The sequence below is a fragment of the Lagenorhynchus albirostris genome, chromosome 11, assembly GCF_949774975.1.
Source record: "Lagenorhynchus albirostris chromosome 11, mLagAlb1.1, whole genome shotgun sequence".
In the NCBI taxonomy this organism is placed as follows: Eukaryota; Metazoa; Chordata; class Mammalia; order Artiodactyla; family Delphinidae; genus Lagenorhynchus; species Lagenorhynchus albirostris.
The window spans coordinates 58554005-58573463 of record NC_083105.1 but is presented as its reverse complement, the minus strand read 5'-3'; the positions used below and the strand labels follow the sequence as shown (position 1 = coordinate 58573463).

At 40.4% G+C, this 19459-nt stretch overlaps 1 protein-coding gene across 4 annotated transcripts in view; it reads left to right on the top strand.

Annotated features, from left to right (window-relative positions):
- RBMS2 (RNA binding motif single stranded interacting protein 2) overlaps window positions 1-19459 on the top strand; it is a 79415-nt gene that overhangs the window by 36898 nt on the left and 23058 nt on the right. For all 4 annotated transcript variants that reach the window (XR_009543441.1, XM_060165835.1, XM_060165837.1 and 1 more), the window contains 11 exons: window positions 1547-1713; window positions 6249-6307; window positions 7175-7266; window positions 8339-8496; window positions 12528-12607; window positions 12741-12850; window positions 13318-13364; window positions 13905-13998; window positions 18106-18183; window positions 18523-18633; window positions 19241-19321. Coding sequence is in view for 3 of the 4 variants with exons in the window: in XM_060165835.1 (XP_060021818.1) it covers window positions 1547-1713; window positions 6249-6307; window positions 7175-7266; window positions 8339-8496; window positions 12528-12607; window positions 12741-12850; window positions 13318-13364; window positions 13905-13998; window positions 18106-18183; window positions 18523-18633; window positions 19241-19321 (1077 nt within the window). In the remaining variant the exon portion in view is untranslated. The remainder of the gene's footprint in view (window positions 1-1546; window positions 1714-6248; window positions 6308-7174; window positions 7267-8338; window positions 8497-12527; window positions 12608-12740; window positions 12851-13317; window positions 13365-13904; window positions 13999-18105; window positions 18184-18522; window positions 18634-19240; window positions 19322-19459) is intronic.

The window sequence follows — 19459 nt, the reverse complement described above, 5'->3', positions numbered from 1 at the left end:
TATCTTGAGCAAAGATTTTTATTTTAAAGTTTGCTAAAGATCAGAGGCATGAAATGTAAGAGGCACATTTCACATTAAGATTCTTTGGGGGGAAGATTTCCCCTCTTTGATATTCATGTTTCCCTTTTTCTTCTGTTACCACTCTAATCCCTTACTACTACTACCAAAGAAGAGAGAGAGGGGGAAGACCTGGAGATGCATCTAGTATTTTATAGGGAAGTAATTCCAAACAGATTTACACTACACAGTGCTTTAAGCCAAGGGAGAACTGGAATATGAGTATGATATAGTAAAATGCACTATGTTATAGGTAATTATGCAAATTTAGAGGATTATGAACCACATATATGTATATACACTAGAAGCCTGATTAGAGCATAAGGGTATAAAATATGCCATGAAAGAAATGGATCCATGTTCCAGTCAACCTGGTAATTTTTCTCTTAACAGAAGTACCCCCCTACAGAAGGGGCCCCAAAATGTAGCAGAGTCTGGTTGCCTGTCCTGGTATCAGTAGTGAAAAATTACAGATGTTTCACCCCAAATGCTGGATTTCCTTAACCATACTTTATCTATTATTCATTCATATTTAAACTTTTAAAAACTTGTAAATAACTTATGACTAAACCCCTATCAGCATAGTAACAAATTTCATTTTTTACTACCTGGCATGGTAATTAGTATTTCATTTTGTTTGTCTAATCTTATAATAATTTTCAAGTTCCTGCAGGTATTTTGCAGTCTCATATTCTACAGTTTTATGAATAATCTATGTTCAACTTTTCTATACCTTCATCATTTAATAAATTTTTATTAGTTCCTCTGTGATTTTTGAATGGAACCTAGATTTTATTAGTCTTGTCTCATTACAGTTTACTTAAGAGGCATACATTAATTGTGTCTCCAGCATCTGTATGATAAAAATGTTCCTCTATAACTAAGTACCTTTTTTCAAAACCTTTATCAAGCTTATTTTGGCCTCTCATTTCCCCTGAAAGTTAGGTAGGACAGTTAAATATTTTCTTATTTTATGGCAGAGAGGAATTCCTTTAGGTTTCTTTTTTAACTCTCTTTTTAAAAAATTAATTAAGGGCTGCATTGGGTCTTTGTTGCTGCCTGAGGGCTTTTCTCTAGTTGCGGCGAGCGGGGGCTACTCTTTGTTGCAGTGCACAGGCTTCTCATTGCGGTGGCTTCGCTTGTTGCAGAGCACGGGCTCTAGGCACATGGGCTTCATTAGTTGTGGCATGCAGGCTCAGTAGTTGTGGCTCACGGGCTCTACAGCGCAGGCTGAGTAGTTGTGGCGCACAGGCTTAGATGCTCCGCAGCATGTGGGATCTTCCCAGACCAGGGCTCGAACCTGTGTCTCCTGCATTGGCAGGCAGATTCTTAACCACTGTGCCACCAGGGAAGCCCTTTTAACTCTTGTGATGACTTCATTGCTGTTAAAGTTTGGAATCATTCTTTCCAAGGGGCCAAGATCTTCCTCACTCTTCAGCATCTAAATGTATAATTCTTCTGACCTTCTGTTCTTCATGTCTCCCTGCAGCCATATGTGTCGTTGTCTCAGCCAATGGCACCACCTAGTCCAAGCAACAGCACCCCTAACAGCAGCAGTGGGAGCACTGTAAATGACCAGCTGAGTAAAACCAACCTCTACATCCGGGGATTGCAGCCAAGCACTACCGACCAGGACCTAGTCAAGTTGTGTCAGTCGTAAGTTGGGGTACATAGGGGTAGGTCTCCAGGGACAGTACAGATTTGGTGATACTGGCTTCTTACCAGATACTCTTATCCTGAAATGCAATATTATCAATATTTTGCTTCTACCCCTATAGTTGCAAGGTTTCTCAGCAGCCCCTCTTAGAGAAATTCTACCTACTACCAATATATAAAACTTTTATGTGTTTCTCTGAGGAAAGCTGGATAGGGCTGACCTTTGAAGCCTAGTTAGTATATGACTTTGTTTCCAGCATGTACCCAGAACTGATGGTCTTAGTGGAAATATTCCTTTCCTTACACCTTGAATAGAAATGCTCAGTATCTCTGAAGATATTGATTAGTAGATAGTGAAAACCAGCAGTAGGGATAGAAGAAAGTGGGACTAGCCAATCGAATTATACACTTAGGAGAGTTTCTGCTGCTAGAGTTATTCTCAGTGACCCAGAGGAGCCCTCAAATTAGTGGATAAAGAAGAAAATGGAGAAAGAGTTGTCACTTGGCATCTACCCCCTAAAGATCTTTGGGGTTTCTTCAGCATAGATTTGAGTCATGAGGTGGAGACAACTACCATGGAATTAGCCCAATTAGGAAAGCTGGAAAAATTGCAAGAATGCAGAGAGGCCAGCTCAATTCCATTTGGCAGAAATATGTGTTTCAAATCATTTATATGGGGGACTGATTAGAGGCAGAAGTCTGGTGGGATGGTAATATTAATGGGGAAGGGGAAATCGAGTTTAGAAAGAAATAAAAATAGGAACCTTAGTCTGTGTAAATTTACCATCTTTTAAAACTCTATTGAAGTGCACAAATCAGAAGTGTTTATAGAACAGTGAATTTTCACAAGGTGAACACATCCTTGTAACAGTCCCTGGTAACCAGATCAAGAAATAGAACACTACCAGCTCTTCAGAAGCCCACCTCCCAGTGACAGTCTCTCCCCCACCCCCAAAGGTATCTACTGTTTGGCTTCTAAACGATTGATGTGGCTTGTTTGAACCTCATATAAATATAATGATATAGCACGTACCGTTTTATGTCTGGTTTCTTTTGTTCAATGTTGTTTGTGAGATTCATCCACATTGTTGCATATAGCAAAAATTTGTTCATTCTTATTGCTTTATAGAATTCCATCATAGGAATATACCACAACTTATTTACTTGTTCTGCTGTTGCTGGACATTTGAGTTGTTCCCAGTATGTGACTATTATGGATACAGATAGTGCTGCTATGAACTTGTACATGTCTTTTGGTGCATGTGTATAAGTATATACATTTATGTTGGGTATATACCTAGGAGTAAAATTACTAAATCATAGGATATACATTTGTTCAGCTTTTGTAGATACTAGTAAACAATTTTCTAAAGTGGTCAAAGTAACTCAAACTCCCATAACAGTATGAGTATGTGGCAGCTGTTCCAAATCCTGAAGAGGGAGAACATTCTCCCCTCAAAATGTAGTTGTACGCGGCATCAGAGGTACTCTATAAATCCCTTACTCTACTGAGGTAGTGGCTTTTGGAAGTTTGCTAGCACCAGGCTGCACAAAATCAGTCTCTAAAGGCTAGATGTGTGTATAAAATCTGAATCTGTTACCTCGGCTTACCTTGCTTTAGAAGGCTATTTAAATGGAACTCAGGGAACTTAGTCTAGGACTAGTAATTTTTTTGAGGGAATGGGAATTGGCAAAAATGTTGGTTTATGAGGGAAAAGAGTATCATATCAGTCTAGTTCCTTGATTTCTGCACCCTGTATTTCTTTTTTTATTTTTTTTGCGGTACGCGGGCCTCTCACTGTCGTGGCCTCTCCCGTTGCGGAGCACAGGCTCCAGACGCGCAGGCTCAGCGGCCATGGCTCACGGGCCCAGCCGCTCCGAGGCATGTGGGATCTTCCCGGACTGGGGCACGAACCCGCATGCCCTGCATCGGCAGGCGGACTCTCAACCACTGCGCCACCAGGGAAGCCCCACCATGTATTTCTTGTACTAAATATAATGTGCTGCAAAAATCAATCCTCTCACTCCACAAGACAGAGAAAAAACTCAATTCTACTTCACTATACTTTTAGACTTTCATTTTGCCCTTCCCAATAGTTGCCTTACCTTCTGCTATGTCTGAAGGGATGAGAATAGTCAGGGTCAGCATATACAATAAGATGGAAGTAAGGAGCCCAGTAGGGGACCATAGAGAAGTAGGAATGAGGAAGGGAAAGAATAGGTGCTAGATGAGTTATGATGAAAGGGAAGCTGTGAAGAACTGGTGGGTGGAATCCTCATGGGTGTGTGAGCTGGGAGGGACACCTTTCTGTGAAGGGTGTTTCCCATGCATAGGACTTCCTGCCTTTGTCCCAGTTATCTCTCTAGGTTGTACGGGAAGTAAATGTTGCTGGATCCTAAGCCCTGGTGGGCAGGAAGGAGAGGCGTGGAGTCTGGAACTGGAACTCCTGGTTCTCTTGGAGGGGCTCCTTCGGAGGAGGAAGCTGCATGATCCAGCTGTTGCCAGCTGAAGTGGAAATTCTGACTCAAAGTCTCAGGCTGCTCAGACCACAGCAAGCTCCACCCTGGGGCCTCGATAGGGATAGCAGCGTGTGTGTCCTCTGGCTTACAGTCTCTTGCATCCCTTCCTTTCCTAAATTTGGGAAAGAATCCAAGTATGTAGCCCTGAAGGGTTAGGTTCGCCACATCCATTCTGGCCTCCAGGGCATCGCCTGGCTTATTCTGTCTAATCCAGTGGGTCACAGAGCTCCTCTACAACAGTCAGTGAGAGGCTGCCAAGGAGCGAAACAAATACATCAATCATCATCTGTTCTTTAGGGATGGGGTGAGAGGAAAAGTAGAAAAAAATGCTTGTTTCAGGTATTCGTCTCAAATTCAGTCCCTGCCAACTGTTTTCAGTTAAATTTTATACTTCTGACTTTGTTAGTGATTTCTGTTCTGTCTCTCTAATATTTTCACCCTCCTGGGTGGAATGTAGAGACTTCTTTATAGTAGAACACTTCTAATATAATCCCTGACCTGTGATAGATACTCCACTGCTCAAGTTTGGGGAACTCCACATGAATCTGCTGCCAAAGTATAATTTTCAGAAGGTTGAGAAACATAACTCTGCTGCAGATACAGATGAACGCATGCCAGATATTTATTTTACTCATTAGTGAGCGAACTAGCAGGATGGTAAAATGGGTTCAAAGAGTATTTGAGGGACTGAGGAAAGAATGTTGGAATAAGATTACTAGGTTACAGAGAAAACTGGTTCATACCCTATAGGACTATAAAACAGTAACCTTTGGGATCATCTTTTCTAATGGACAGAAATTATTTGTATTTCTGCTAGATAAAAATCTACAAATTAATATGTATCTTCACAAAATCTGGGCCCTCATCAGTAATAAATAGTAACTGAAACAAAGAAACATCCCCCTAGATAACAGAATATACTTTGAATGGGCCTTGTAGACAGTGTTCCAGAATGACATTGAAAGAATGTGCAATCCTCATTTTGCCTTATCGTCAAGTTTTGGATAATTTTCTTAACACAGCTGTTGCATTTGCTTTTATGCCCACTCTCCTCCCTAATACACTGAAATCTTGACAATAAGAAATAGAAATCAGGGAATTCCTTGGCAGTCCAGTGGTCAGGACTCGGCGCTTTCACTGCTGGGGCCCTGGGTTTGATCCCTGGTTGGGGAACTAAAATCTCATAAGCTGTGAGGTGCAGCCAAAAAAAAAAGAAAAGAAACAGAAGTCTTAGAGATTAAAGCAGGAAAGAGCCATTTGGTTAAATGTTGAGGTCCCATGAATATAATAATAATATAATATAACATATAATAATAATAGCAGTTAAGAGTGTTCAGGTGTTTACATTTGGTAGACATTAGTACTTTATATTCATGCACTCATTTCATATTTCCAACAATCCTATCTCCATTTTACAGATGGTGAGACTGAGGCACAGAAAGGTTAAATGACTTGTCCAAGATCACACATAGCTATAAAGTGGCAGAACCAGGATTTGAACAAAAGCAGTTTGGCTCAAGTTGACCTTCACTCAGGGGGCCAGTAGAAGGGTGAAGAGTGGGGTGTCAGAGAAGAGAAACAGTTTTTCATGGGAGGAATGGTGTTTCTTCAAAGGAAGATAAATAACATCAAGGATTATTTTTAGTCCTCAAGGAATTCTAGCCAGAGCTCTGGCCTTACACACTGCTATGTGGACACCACCAAGCTTCTTTCCCAAAAAAAGACAGTAGTCTTTTTCTAACTAGTATCTGAATCTTATTTGGGGAAGAAGAGAGAAATGTGTTGATAGTGTAGGGACTGCAGTTACCTTATTTCTTGTAGGTACCTTTGGGGAATAGGTTTATATGATAAGTGTGACGTTTTAAATTCATTTCTTCTTTGTTCTAAGGTTTGAGTAGGGACAGTTTTCCTAGTGGGAGTGAAGACAGGGCATGGATTCATCTAGATGTTTCATTCTCTGTCCTAGTCTAAATCCCTGTCCCCAGATTATCACTTTGCATTTTCTTCTCCCTTAGATATGGCAAGATTGTCTCCACTAAGGCCATACTGGACAAGACCACAAACAAATGCAAAGGTAAGAGAACAGCTGTTCTTGGTGGTGGAGAACAGCTGCTCTTGGTGGTGGAGAACAGCTGTAAGTGAGGCCATCCCTTGCCTTTGCCCTTTATTGCTGCAAGTCCCTGGTTTCCAGTGCCAGGGAGGAGTCTTCAGGGTTTTCAGGCTTAAAAGACTATTAGGTATTTAGATTATTTGTGACCAGATAGCTAGAGCTGAAAATGCTGTTTTGGGGACTCAAGGCTAGAAGCCTGCACAGAGTGCCTTTGAGTCCCCTGGGCCTACTTTGGCTGTCATGTTTCCCTGGATTGGATGGTAGATATTCATTCATAGGTGAGTTTATTTCTACTTAGCAAAGCACTGTAAATGCTTTTTGTTTGTGGAGGTGGGTTGGGTTTGTTGGGGTTTTGAGCAATTCTAGGTGGGGATGGAAGAGTGGAAGGAGGGGAAAGGGCTGTACATTGGGGTGAGGAGGGGCTTCTTCCAGCAGGTGGCTGATGATCTGCTGTGGAGAGGCTGTATTTCCTACATGCCTAGCATTTCTGCGGGTGTGCCTAGAAAAGAGAAGGGGGTTCTTTTGGAAATAGAGGGGGCTGTGAATTATTAGAGGAGCCTAATTCTTGAAACCTAGGATTTCTTAGGGGAGAGGGAGGAAGGCAAGGATACCATAAAGACCTCATTGCCCTTGGCATTCTTAGCTATAAAGTAGACCAAATCTCACAGGGTTTGAGGAGCACGTGGATAACCACCTGAAACCTCTTCATTTCTCTTCCTCCCTACCACTTCTATTGCGTGGATCGTAACTCCTCCTCTGTTCCTGAAAAGCCTGGGCCTCCTACCTCCCTCACACCCCCCACCTCCCAGTGATGCTGTTTCCCTGTTCCAGGCTATGGCTTTGTGGACTTTGACAGTCCTTCAGCAGCACAGAAAGCTGTAACAGCACTGAAAGCCAGTGGTGTGCAAGCACAGATGGCAAAGGTAAGGGTACTACCCCGTGTCTGTTCCTCTGAGGGGTTGTAGTTAGCACCAAAGGCTTCCAGAGGTTTAAGAGCCATGCGGTTGATGGGCAAGGGCTATCTGCAGTGCTTTTTAATTTATTTAGTTAGTTATTTAGTTATTTAGTTATGGCTGCATTGGCTCTTCGTTGCTGCGCGGGCTTTCTCTAGTTGTGTTGAGCGGGGGCTACTGTTTGTTGCGGTGCATGAGCTACTCATTTCAGTGGCTTCTCTTGTTGAGGAGCATGGGCTCTAGGCGCGCAGGCTTCAGTAGTTGTGGCTTCCGGGCCCTAGAGCACAGGTTCAGTAGTTGTGGCGCACGGGCTTCATTGCTCTGCGGCATGTGGGATCTTCCCCGACCAAGGCTCGAACCCGTGTCCCCTGCATTGGCAGGTGGATTCTTAACCACTGCGCCACCAGGGAGGCCCTCTCCCACCTCTTCTTGAGAAAAGTCCTCTGACATTAGAGTGACTTTAGACTTCCTGTGAGACTAGAACTTTCAGGGCTCCGTGGTGACCCAGTGAGCTATACATCTGGCTCTTAGTGCAACCCTCAGCACATTGGCTTCCCTTTTCCCTTCTCTTCTCCTCCTGCTTTCCCTCCATCAGGGAGTGTACAGGCATTCCTACTAAGAGGAGTCTGCTGTGGCTGGAAGAGCGGAGTGGGGGGATTACCCAGAACAATGCAGCCCGGGAAGCAAAGGCAGTCCAAGAGAATCCAGCCTCTGGGACAGGCTGTTGGGCTGTTGGATAGGAGAGAAGAGCGCTGCTCTGCCTAGTTCTTAAAGAGACAGCCAAAAACTTCATTGATGGCTTGTATTGTGGGCTTGTACAGTACTAGAAATATTAAATCTGTGGGTTTTTTTGGCCCGGACTCAGTTTATAACCCATGACCCATGATAGTGGGACCAGGTGTTACAAATCATTAAGATCCTCTTTGTTTATGTGCATGCCTCCCTGCTCTCTCTTTTCTGAGATGTCATTTTGTGGCTGCCCACTGAGGGTGGGAGAGGGTTAAGAGATATGAAATTCATTTTTTCACTTCTATTTCCATAGCAACAGGAGCAGGACCCCACAAATTTATACATCTCAAACCTCCCGCTGTCAATGGATGAGCAAGAACTGGAGGGAATGCTGAAGCCCTTTGGCCAGGTTATTTCCACTAGAATCCTTCGAGACACCAGTGGGACCAGCAGAGGGGTTGGCTTTGCAAGGTGAGGGATGCCAAGAATGGGAAATGATGAGGTTAATAAGGAATGTCATTTAGAAGGTCACCAGAAAGTCTGTGCCCTGCTCCCCCCAGGACCAAACGATTAGTCGAAAGTACTTGACAGTAAATCAAAAGTTCATTTAATTTTAGGTCACAATACTCACAAACCTATTTTCTCCCAAATCTTTATCCTTTCCCCATTACTTTCTGCTATTCTAGCCTTTGTTTCTTTGATTCAGACCTAACCAGAATAAAATAATTCCATATCTTCTTATAGTTTACTGAGTATTTCTCATCCTATTATTTAATCTGCGAAATAAATATTAATTCTCCATTTTATAGAAAAGGAAACCAAAATTCCCAATATGAAGTGATTTGCCCAAAGGTCTCACAGGAGCAGAGCCCTTATCCTTCTGGCTTCAGGATCAGCAGGATGAAATGGAAGATGTGGTACCTTTTCAGATCTGTTGAGAGTCGTAGATTCTAGAACCAGCTCTGCGACTAACTGCCCATGCGATATCAGATCTTTATGAGCCTTGGTTTACTCTGTGAAGTAGAGATTTAGATGAGTGATTTTCTTCAGGTGTTCCCTAGAGCGGCAGAGTTTTTCAGGGCACCTTCTTCTGAGCTTAGGGTCACTATTGTAGGGCTTCAGCCTCTTCTCGCCGACTTAGGAAATGGTTCTGCTTTTATTTAAGATTTTGCTTGAAAGGAGATTCTGTTGCCTTTCTAAAAAGTTTGAAAAGTATTGGAGTAAGTGATCTAAAAGTCCCTTTTTCTTTTATAATATCTTCTCTGGTCCAAGAACATTCCTTTACTCTAGAGTGTTTTAGACCTTGAGAACAAGGAATAGGACCTTTTCCCTATAGCCAACTCAATCTTGGTGGCACCACCTGCTGGCAATCCCAAGTATAACTAAAGGGGAGTTTCTAAAGTTTGTGATCATCAAACTTTTTTGCTCCATACTCTTAAAGCAAAAGCTCCAGTTCATGGCACCTTAGTTGTCTCGATAATTTTTTAGCCCTAGACAAAAGAAATACTTAACAATTCGCTTTATTAAGTAATTAAATGGTCTAGACAATTCAAAAAGTGTTTAATAAATATCTTAACAACTTTGTAGTTATTTGAAAAATACATTGAAAGAGAAAATATTTTTATTTCATTCTTAAATAACTATACTTTCTAGTGAATGTGTGCCTGTTGGACACTACACAACTTCTCAAACCTTGGAATCAGATTGGACACTTACACCCTCATTTCCTGTTACACATTAGTTTTCTTATGGTACTTGCTTTTGTCATAGCAACCACTGAAAAACCAGCTTTGCAAAAATATGTTATCTAAAGGATTGTAGGGTGATCTAATGTTGAAATGATGAACTGTTTAGAGTTAGTCTTCTTTACAGTAGATATCCAATAGGTATTGCTGTATTTTCTTCAGAAGGTTAAAATATCCCTTGTTGTGCCTCTGTGAGCTCATCACAATGGCCCAGGGTGCCTCAAAGCCCAGTGTGGGAAATATGGCTTTGAAAACTTAAAAAACTATGAAATCTCTTGCATGTTTCTACATTAATACCTACAGATTTTCTTCATACATTTAGATTCTTGCAAAGTATAATTTCCAGCAATTTATAAATATTGACATTTTAAATAAAACTGTCATATCATTTAAAAATGTATCTAAATGAGATCTAAATGTCATAGCAATTTAATACACAAAATCATTTTAAAAATTCCTAGGGCATTTTTTTTAAAGTCATAACTCTTACACCATTCTTATAGTGTTCTGTTTTTCTTCTTGATCTTGTATTTCCATTGTATTTCCCTACAGAATTGTATTCTAGTGTAAAATACTTTTTTATAGTTGAAAATCTTTGTATGAATCATTGTTATACTTCTCTGCAATGAAAATATGTATATAAATTTTTTTCCCGTGGCCCTGAGTCTATATGCATTAATCCATAAGAAAATTATCTTTATAATTAGTTCACAGTTGCCCCAAACAACATAAATATATTAAAATGTTGATACAAAATTGTTTCATATAAAGTAAATTTTATTGGAAATGCTCCTTTTAGATTTATATAATTAGATCATGTAGCCATCAGTGAATATTGTTCATTGCTGTAACAAGACAGAGTTTAGTACCAGCTCTGTTCCTGTGTTTTGTTTTCATGGTGAGGAACCTTGTTCACATAAGTAAATGGGAATGGAAAGAGTTTTGCTAAAATAGGAATTCTTTGAATTCCTTCTGAATTATATGCCAAGACCAGGGTGATCTATCATCCAAAATGACTTTTTTATGTGTCAGTTGACAACTTGTTGAGTCCTCTAGCTTGTGGGAAGGAAGAATTGGAAACATCTGACTTAACAAAAAGATTTGTAACTTAGTCCTCCATGCCTTGTGTTGAGCTTTGGGATGAGTTCGAAGTATATTGAGAAGAGTGGTTGTAAGAGGGAACTTCAGCCTTGATCATTAGTGATCACAGGCTCTCCCTCAGGCACATCAGTTTTAGGAAAGAGTTTATGAGGAAGCTGAGGTCCTGAAAGTGATTCTCTTAAAACCCTCCATGCCTGCTCACCCTTTTGAAAGACTAAGGAGTAGGAGTAACCCAACTCAACACTTTTTGCTCTAGGACACCTAAGGTTATTTTCTCTAAAAGTTTCCATTTGAGGCCTTTTTTAGTAACTGCCTTCATAGGAATGGTTCATATCTTTAGTGGTTATTGGCATAGAAAATATACTGAGACTTACTTTAAATATGGAAAGAGGGGAAGATACTGTACCCTGTATTATATAGATCTTTATCATTTTAAAACACATTTATATGCATTATCTCATTTGATCTATACAGCCCTGTGTAATAAGGTAGATGGAGATTTGAAGCAGAAATGAGGAATGAGTCAGAAGGGTTTTTGTGCATTTTCTAACTCACAGAGACTTTGAGCGGTGAACGGGTGCTGGAATCTAGATTTTCTGATTTTTACTCAGTCCTCTTTCCCCAACAAGACACTTTAACTCAGTAGTTCCTAACATTGTTTTTTCTATCACTCTGGACCATAAACCCTGTCTTAATACTCTTTCCTCCCACAGACTCATGAAATCTTTTTTTTCTCCCATTTTTCAAAAAAAGTTGAAGTATAGTTGAATTACAATATTGTGTTAGTTTCTGGTATACAGCAAAGTGATTTATATATGTATCCTTTTTCATATATATGTATACATATGTGTTTATATGTATATATAGATAATATATGTATACATATACATATATATTCTTTTTCACGTTCTTTTCCATTATGATTTGTCACAGGATATTTAATATAGTTCCCTGTGCTATACAGTAGGACATTGTTGTTTATCTGTATCATATATATTAGTTTGTATCTGCTTACCCCAAACTCCTAATTTATCCCTCCCTGCCCCGACTCATGAAATCTTAATGATGTTATCAGTAGCTATTTAGACCTTGATAATTATAACCAGAAGCAAAAAATAAATATTGGCAAATTCTTAGCTTGTACAGTTTTATCAAAGTGAGGGAAGAGGGGAACCCCTGGTGGTCCAGTGGTTAGGACTCGGCACTTTCACTGCTGTGGTCTGGGTTCAGTCCCTGGTTGGGGAAGTAATATTCCACAAGCTGCACAGCGTGGCAAAAAAAAAAAAAAAAAAGTGAGGGAACAATTTCCATTAGGAATTTTGTAATAAAAAATAATGGTAACAGCATTGTATTCTTATTTAGGGACCCAGACACAACACTAGGTCCATCTATCAGTGTCTTCTTTGGAATATTCATGGTTTGAAGACCTCCATTATTCCTTTCAGGACCCCTATAGGAGCCAGTTGAGAAAACCTTCATTAGAAGCTGGGGTTGCCTCTTTAAGATACCTTGACTTTGTGTGGAGGAAACTCTGTATTTCTGTAGCGACAACTTTTGGAGCATTTGTGGGGCTGGGAACTTAGAGTTTTCTCTTCGAGTATAAGGAGAGTACAGATCCTGGAGAAGGTAGACCCTAACTCCTCTTGTGCTCCTTAGGATGGAGTCCACAGAGAAGTGTGAAGCCATCATCACCCACTTTAATGGAAAATATATTAAGACACCCCCTGGAGTACCAGGTGAGGCATCTGGGAATCAGGCTGAGAGGGCCACAGGTTATGACTTCCTGTGAAGATTCTGGAGGATTTTTGCATGAGTGAGTGGACTAAGTGAGGTGGGACTCAGCTGCCTGTCTGCTTTCTCTCTTGGCAGCCCCATCTGATCCCTTGCTTTGCAAATTTGCTGATGGGGGTCCAAAGAAACGACAGAACCAAGGAAAATTTATGCAAAATGGACGGGCCTGGCCAAGGAATGGAGACATGGTAAGAGGCCCTCTAGGAGACAGGAATACTAAGGACATTAAAATGTAATGGATGGGGCTTCCCTGGCGGTCCGGCGGTTGGGACTCCGTGCTTCCACTGCAGGGGGCACAGGTTCTATCCCTGGTTGGGGAACTAAGATCCTGCATGCCAAGCAAAGCGGCCAAAAAAAAAAAAAGAAAGAAAAAGAAAAGTGGAATGGAAATTTCCATGGCCTGATTTCTGTGGTAAACTTGAGAGCTACAGTATGTAACAGAGATGCTGGCTGCTTAACATGCTCTTCAGTGTGGATCTTGAATGGAATTTTGCATCCTGCACAACCAGAAAAACCCTGGAACAGTTGTAGTGGGATTAGTTCAGACTTCATTTTTAATCAGTTGAACCAAATACGTCCTCAGCCTTGAAATTCTGGGCCTGTTCCTGTTCTCACTAAGGGCTCACAATGTGCGTGCTGTGTTCTTTCTTTATAGGGTGGTATGGCCTTGACCTATGACCCCACCACAGCTCTTCAGAATGGGTAAGGGTGTTTTCTGTAAACAGGCCACCTGAAAATGACAGAGGCCTGTGTCCAGGCACTCGGATGTTTCATCTTGATATTTAAAGAATAGTCAGTGGTGGGACTTCCCTGGTGGCACAGTGGTTAAGAATCCGCCTGCCAATGCAGGGGACACAGGTTCGATCCCTGGTCCGGGAAGATCCCATATGCTGCGGAGCAACTAAGCCCATGCGCCACAACTACTGAGCCTGCCCTCTACCGCCCACGAGCCACAACTGCTGAGTCTGTGTGCCACAACTACTGAAGCCCACACGACCAGACCCATGCTCCACAACAAAGAGAAGCCACCACAATGAGAAGCCCACACACTGCAACGAAGAGTAGCCCCTGCTCACAGCAACTAGAGCCCGCACACAGCAACAAAGACCCAACGCAGCCAAAAAATAAATAAACTTATTTAAAAAAAAAAGAGTAGTTAGTGGGAAGTGGCTGTGTCTATCAGTGGGGGCCCTTGCCTTGTAGTTTCCTGTGACTCCTTACTGATGAGGTCCCTTCCTACAGGTTTTACCCAGCTCCTTATAACATCACCCCCAACAGGATGCTTGCTCAGTCTGCACTGTCCCCGTATCTTCCATCTCCTGTGTCTTCATATCAGGTATGTTGTCTTCATATCAGGTACGTTCATGCCCAGAAAAGGGTGTGGTGGTTTTCCCTACCATTGTGTTTTAGGCTGGGAACTACTTGTTGTTCTTTTGTTTTTTCCTTTATACATACTATACACAAATAGTTTTACATAAAAGCATAACGTGATCACACTACATGTATATAGACTGTTGTAGAAGCATCCTTTTACTCTCCACCACTCCACAAGCAAACCCATGTTAATTTCCTACTAGTTTCCATATTTTTTGTTATCTGCATATACACATAAGTAAGTATAGGGTTTTGGAAGTCATTGTTTATGTTACAAAAATTTTCCATATTAAATATATATTTTTACACTTTACTCTTCTCATTTAAACCAGTGATTCTCAAAGTGTGGTCCCTGGACCAGCAATATCAGCACTACCTGGGGATTTTTAGAAACACAAATTCTTGGACTCCACCCCAGATTCACAGGAACTCTGGGGACGGGTCCTACCAATCTGAGTTTTAACAAGCCCTCCAGGTAGTTCTTATGCAGCTCTGTTCTAATTATTTCCTTTTTAATAGTAACATATTTTATGCTGCACATATACCAGAATTCTTCCACTATACCCCAGTGAAAGGCATTCTTTGGATTTCAGTTTTTATCTGGTGCAAATAATGCTCTAGTAAACATCCTTTTGCCTATATCCTCACATATGAGTGCTTTTGTTTCTGGGGGCTAGAGTCTGAGGGGTGAGGTTGTTAGGTTGAATAATACACGGACTTTCAGTTTTATAGATGTTACCAGATTGCTTTCCACAGAGACTGTGCCAATTCACATTCCACTGGCAACATATGAGAGTACCCATTTCCCTCCAGCCAGAGGTGACATTGCTCTTTTAAAATTTTTTTCTGTCCTGATAGATGTAAAGTACATTGTTACTTTAATTTGCACTTCCCTGACTGCAGCTGAGTTTAAGCATTTTTTTGGTCATATTTTTATTTGCTCTTCATATACTTGGTCCTTTTTCCTGTTTGACTATTTGTTCTTTTCCCATCAACTTATAAAAACTATCAGTATTATTGGGACTTCCCTGGTGGTCCAGTGGTTAAGATTCTGTGCTCCCAAAGCAGGGGGCATGGGTTTGATCCCTGGTCGGGGAACTAAGATCCCACAAGCCACACGGGGCAGCCAAAAAAAAAAAAAAAACTGTCAATATTATAAGTACTGATCTTCTGAATGTTATCTTTGTTACAAGTTTTTTTTTCCAAATTTAATTGTTTTCCGTTGACTTTATGGTCCTCAAACTTCAGCTGTGCATCAGAATCACTTATTAAACCTAGGTTACTGGGCACCACAGCAAGAATTTCTGATTCAGCAAGTCTAGGGTGAGAGGCAAGAATTTGTATTTCTAACAAGTTCCCAGATGCTGCTCCTGCTTCTGCTGCTGATCTGGGGACCATACTTTGGGAATCACTAGTTTTTGCCATACAAAAGTTTTAAAATTTGTGTATAGTTAAATATGTCTGCTTTTTTACTTACAGCTTTTGCATTTCTTGTCTTAATTTAAAAGGTCTTTCCAGTCCCTATATTGTACATATGGTCCCCAAGATGTATTTCATTGTTTTACATTTAAATGTATAATAACCAGGAATTTATTTTTGTATATGACATAAGATAGGGGTTCTATTGTATTTCCTTCAAAATGTTCACCAGTTATCCTAGCACCAAATTATTAAATAATCCATCCTTTTCCCACTGAATTGAAATGCCACCTTTGTCATATAGTAAACACTGGAATCTTCTTCTGTATCCTTTATTCTCTTCCAGTGATCATTGTGTCTCTTCCTGTTTCAATAATGTATTGATTTGATTACAGTGGCTTTCATAGTATGTTCTAATATTTGATAAGACAAAACCTTCTCCACTCTTTCATACTTTTCTTTGCTATGTTTTGGCATTTATTCTTCTGTATAAGTTTATGATCATTTTATCTAATTTTTAAAAATCTGTGAGGGAGAATTTTAATTGGAATTACATTAGATCTATATATTAAAGAGGATTGACTTCTTAAAAAGTACTAAGTCTTTTCCCCTAAAATATGGTATTTCTTTTTATGTTCTCAAAGTTTTATGTCCTTCAATAAGATCTTAGTTTTATTTATGTAGGTCTTATGTTTTTCTTGTTAAATATACTTCTAAGTGTTCTGTAATTTTTATAAGCATTTCTAGATGCTTATTGATACACTGAGAAGTTACTAATTTATGTTCATCTATCTTGTGTACTGCTCACTTACCAAATCCTCTTATTACTACTAGTTTTTTTTTTTTTACTTAAATCTCTTAGGTTTTCTAGGTATACAGTTATATCATTGATGCAAAATAATAGTTCTCTCCTCCTTTTCAATTTTATGCCAACTGTGTTCTTATCCAATTGTATTTATTTGCCCCCACTACCTAATAGGTTACTATAATTGCAATGGTTTTAATATTTCTCTGTTTGGGTTAAGGTTTGCAGATAGTTTTTGGTAATAGCCTTTAATATATGTAAGTGGTTTCTTTCTAGTCTCTATTTTACTTTGTGGTTTTTTTTTTGTTTTTTTTTTTTTTTACGGTACACGGGCCTCTCACTGTTGTGGCCTCTCCCATTGCGGAGCACAGGCTCTGGACACACAGGTTCAGTGGCCATGGCTCACGGGCCCAGCCGCTCCGCAGCATGTGGGATATTCCCGGACCGGGGCACGAACCCGTGTCCCCTGCATCGGCAGGCGGACTCTCAACCACTGCGCCACCAGGGAAGCCCTGTGGTATTTTTTAAAATTTATTTTCTGGTCGCACCTCGGGGCTTGTGTGATCTTAGCTCCCCGATCAGGGATTGAACCCGGGCCGCGGCAGTGAAAGCGCTGAGTCATAACCACTGGACCGCCAGGGAATTCCCTACTTTGTGATTTTTTTAAAAAGTAAATGGCTGCTGAATTTTCTAAAATGTCTTTTCAGCATCTAATATTACACTATGGCTTTTTTTCTTCAATTTTGACTTATGTTTGTAGAGCTTCTGATCTTGAACAATCCTTATATTTGTGGAATAAACCTACTTGTCTATCAAGATGCATTTCTAGCTTCTCGTTGCTTTTTTTAATTTTAAAATTCAGATATAATTTACAGACGATAAAATTCATCCTCTTAAAGTGTACAAGTCAGTATTTTTTAGTATATTTATAGAATTATGCAACTGTCCCCATTATCTAATTCCAGAACACTTTCATCACCTCAGAAAGAAACTGTGTACCCATTAGTATTTATTCCCCATTTGCCCTTACCCCTAGCCCGTGGCAATGACCAATATACTTTCTACGTCTATAGATGTGCCTGTTCTGAACATTGCATATAAATGGAAGCATACAGTCTATGTCTTTTGTGTCTGGCTTCTTTCACTTAGCATGTTTTCAAAGTTTATTCATGTGTAGCATGTGTCAGTACTTCATTCTTTTTTATGACTGAATCACATTCCATTTTACGGATATGCCACATTTTGTTATCCAGTTATCAGTTGATGGCCATTTGAGTTGTTTCCACCTTTTGGCTATTATGAATAACGCTGCTCTGAACTATTGTGCACAGTTTTGTGTGGACATATGTTTTCATTTCTCCAGGGTATATACCTAGGAGTGAAATTGCTGGGTTACATAGTAACTCTATGTTTAACTTTTTGAGGAACTGCTAAACTGTTTTCCAAAGCCCCTGTACCATTTTACATCCCCACCTGCAGTGTATAACATTTGTTATTGTGTCCTTTTTTAATTATAGCCATCCTGGTGGGTATGAAGTGGTGTCTCATTGTGGCTTTGATTTGCATTTCCCTAGTGACTAATGTTGAACCTGTTTCGTGTGCATGTTGGCCATTTGTGTATCTTAGAGAAATATCTACTCAAATTTGTAGCCCAGTTTAAAATTGGATTACTTGAAGTGTAAGAGTTGTTAATATTTTTTAAACAGTTTATTCTTAATATTTACAGTTTCTGGGGGGGCACACTCCAACCTTATGTGGGTTTTGCTGAACATTATCAGATCATTGGGCGAAATAATAGTCTCTAGGCAATTAACATTGTTGTTTGTTTATTTTCGCTTGCATTAGAGAGTAACTCAGACATCTCCTCTACAAGTACCTAACCTGTCTTGGATGCACCACCAGTCATACCTCATGCAGCCTTCAGTGAGTGTTCAGAAGTGGGCAAAAGCCAAAGAGGCAATTTGATGTAAAGAAAAACAGTGGGATTTGATGAAATGAGATAAGGGTGTGAGTTCTGGCTCAGTCGCTTGTGTAACCCAGGTGTTTGACCTTAAATTCTGTGAGTTTGCTATTCTTAGACAAGGATCCCTCCAGATTGATGGGCAGTGCCTGTTCCTGCTACATAGCTGGGTCGTTGCTCACCTATCATTTCCCAGGATTTTTAAATGTCTGTCTTCAGTGGTTCTGGTAGCCATGAATCACCACTTCAGGCAGCCTCATAGGATGCTGCCAACTAACCCTGTCCTTTGTTGCTGCTTCTAGGGTTCAGTTCTGACACCAGGAATGGATCATCCTATTTCTCTCCAGCCTGCCTCCATGATGGGACCTCTTACCCAGCAACTGGGCCACCTCTCGCTCAGCAGCACGGGCACAGTAAAGCAGGATATTTTTTTATTATAAAGAATACCTATGTAGTACTCTTAGGTTTAAATACTCTTGAATAAGGATGGGAATCACTTCAGTGTCATCGAGGGCACACTCAGAAAAGGCGATAAACTAAAAAGATAATAATCCGTGAGCTAGGAATACAGCCATTCTGCTGTTTAGCTCATTCATTTTAACTGATTCCTACTCATGCAACTAAATAAATGGTGTTCCTACCTACATATTAGTTTATCTAGTTCATACACTTTCCTAGAAGTCTTTATCAAAGTAGTAACAGGAAGAACGGGTGAAGCTCATTAGTTTTCTTGTAGGTCGGATGCATTCTGATTTGTTCAGGAGGGCTTAAAGCAGAGAAGGCGTTGAGAAAAAGCAGAAGACAGGAAAGAGGAGGAAAAGGTAGTCATGTACGTAGAAGCCTCTCTAAGCCAGTGTACTTTAGAGTCACCTGAAGTGCTTTTAAAAAGCACAATTAGGACAATTAAATTAGAATCTCTGGGGACAGAACAATAGGCACTGGTAGTTTTTACAGCTCCCCAGGTGCTTTAAATGTAGCCAAGAATCACTGCTCTAAGCCTATTGATGTATCTCATTCCAGTATATGCCAACAGCTGCAGCTATGCAAGGAGCGTACATCTCCCAGTACACCCCTGTGCCTTCTTCCAGTGTTTCAGTTGAGGTAAGAGCTTTATAATCTCTTTGGATTGAACATTGGAAAATGAACAGAGGCAGATTTTCCCCTGATCAAAATCTTCCTCTCACAGTGATGCTGATTCTGTGTTCACAAATAGCTGGTAGGGATGTGAAGAATGTAGGA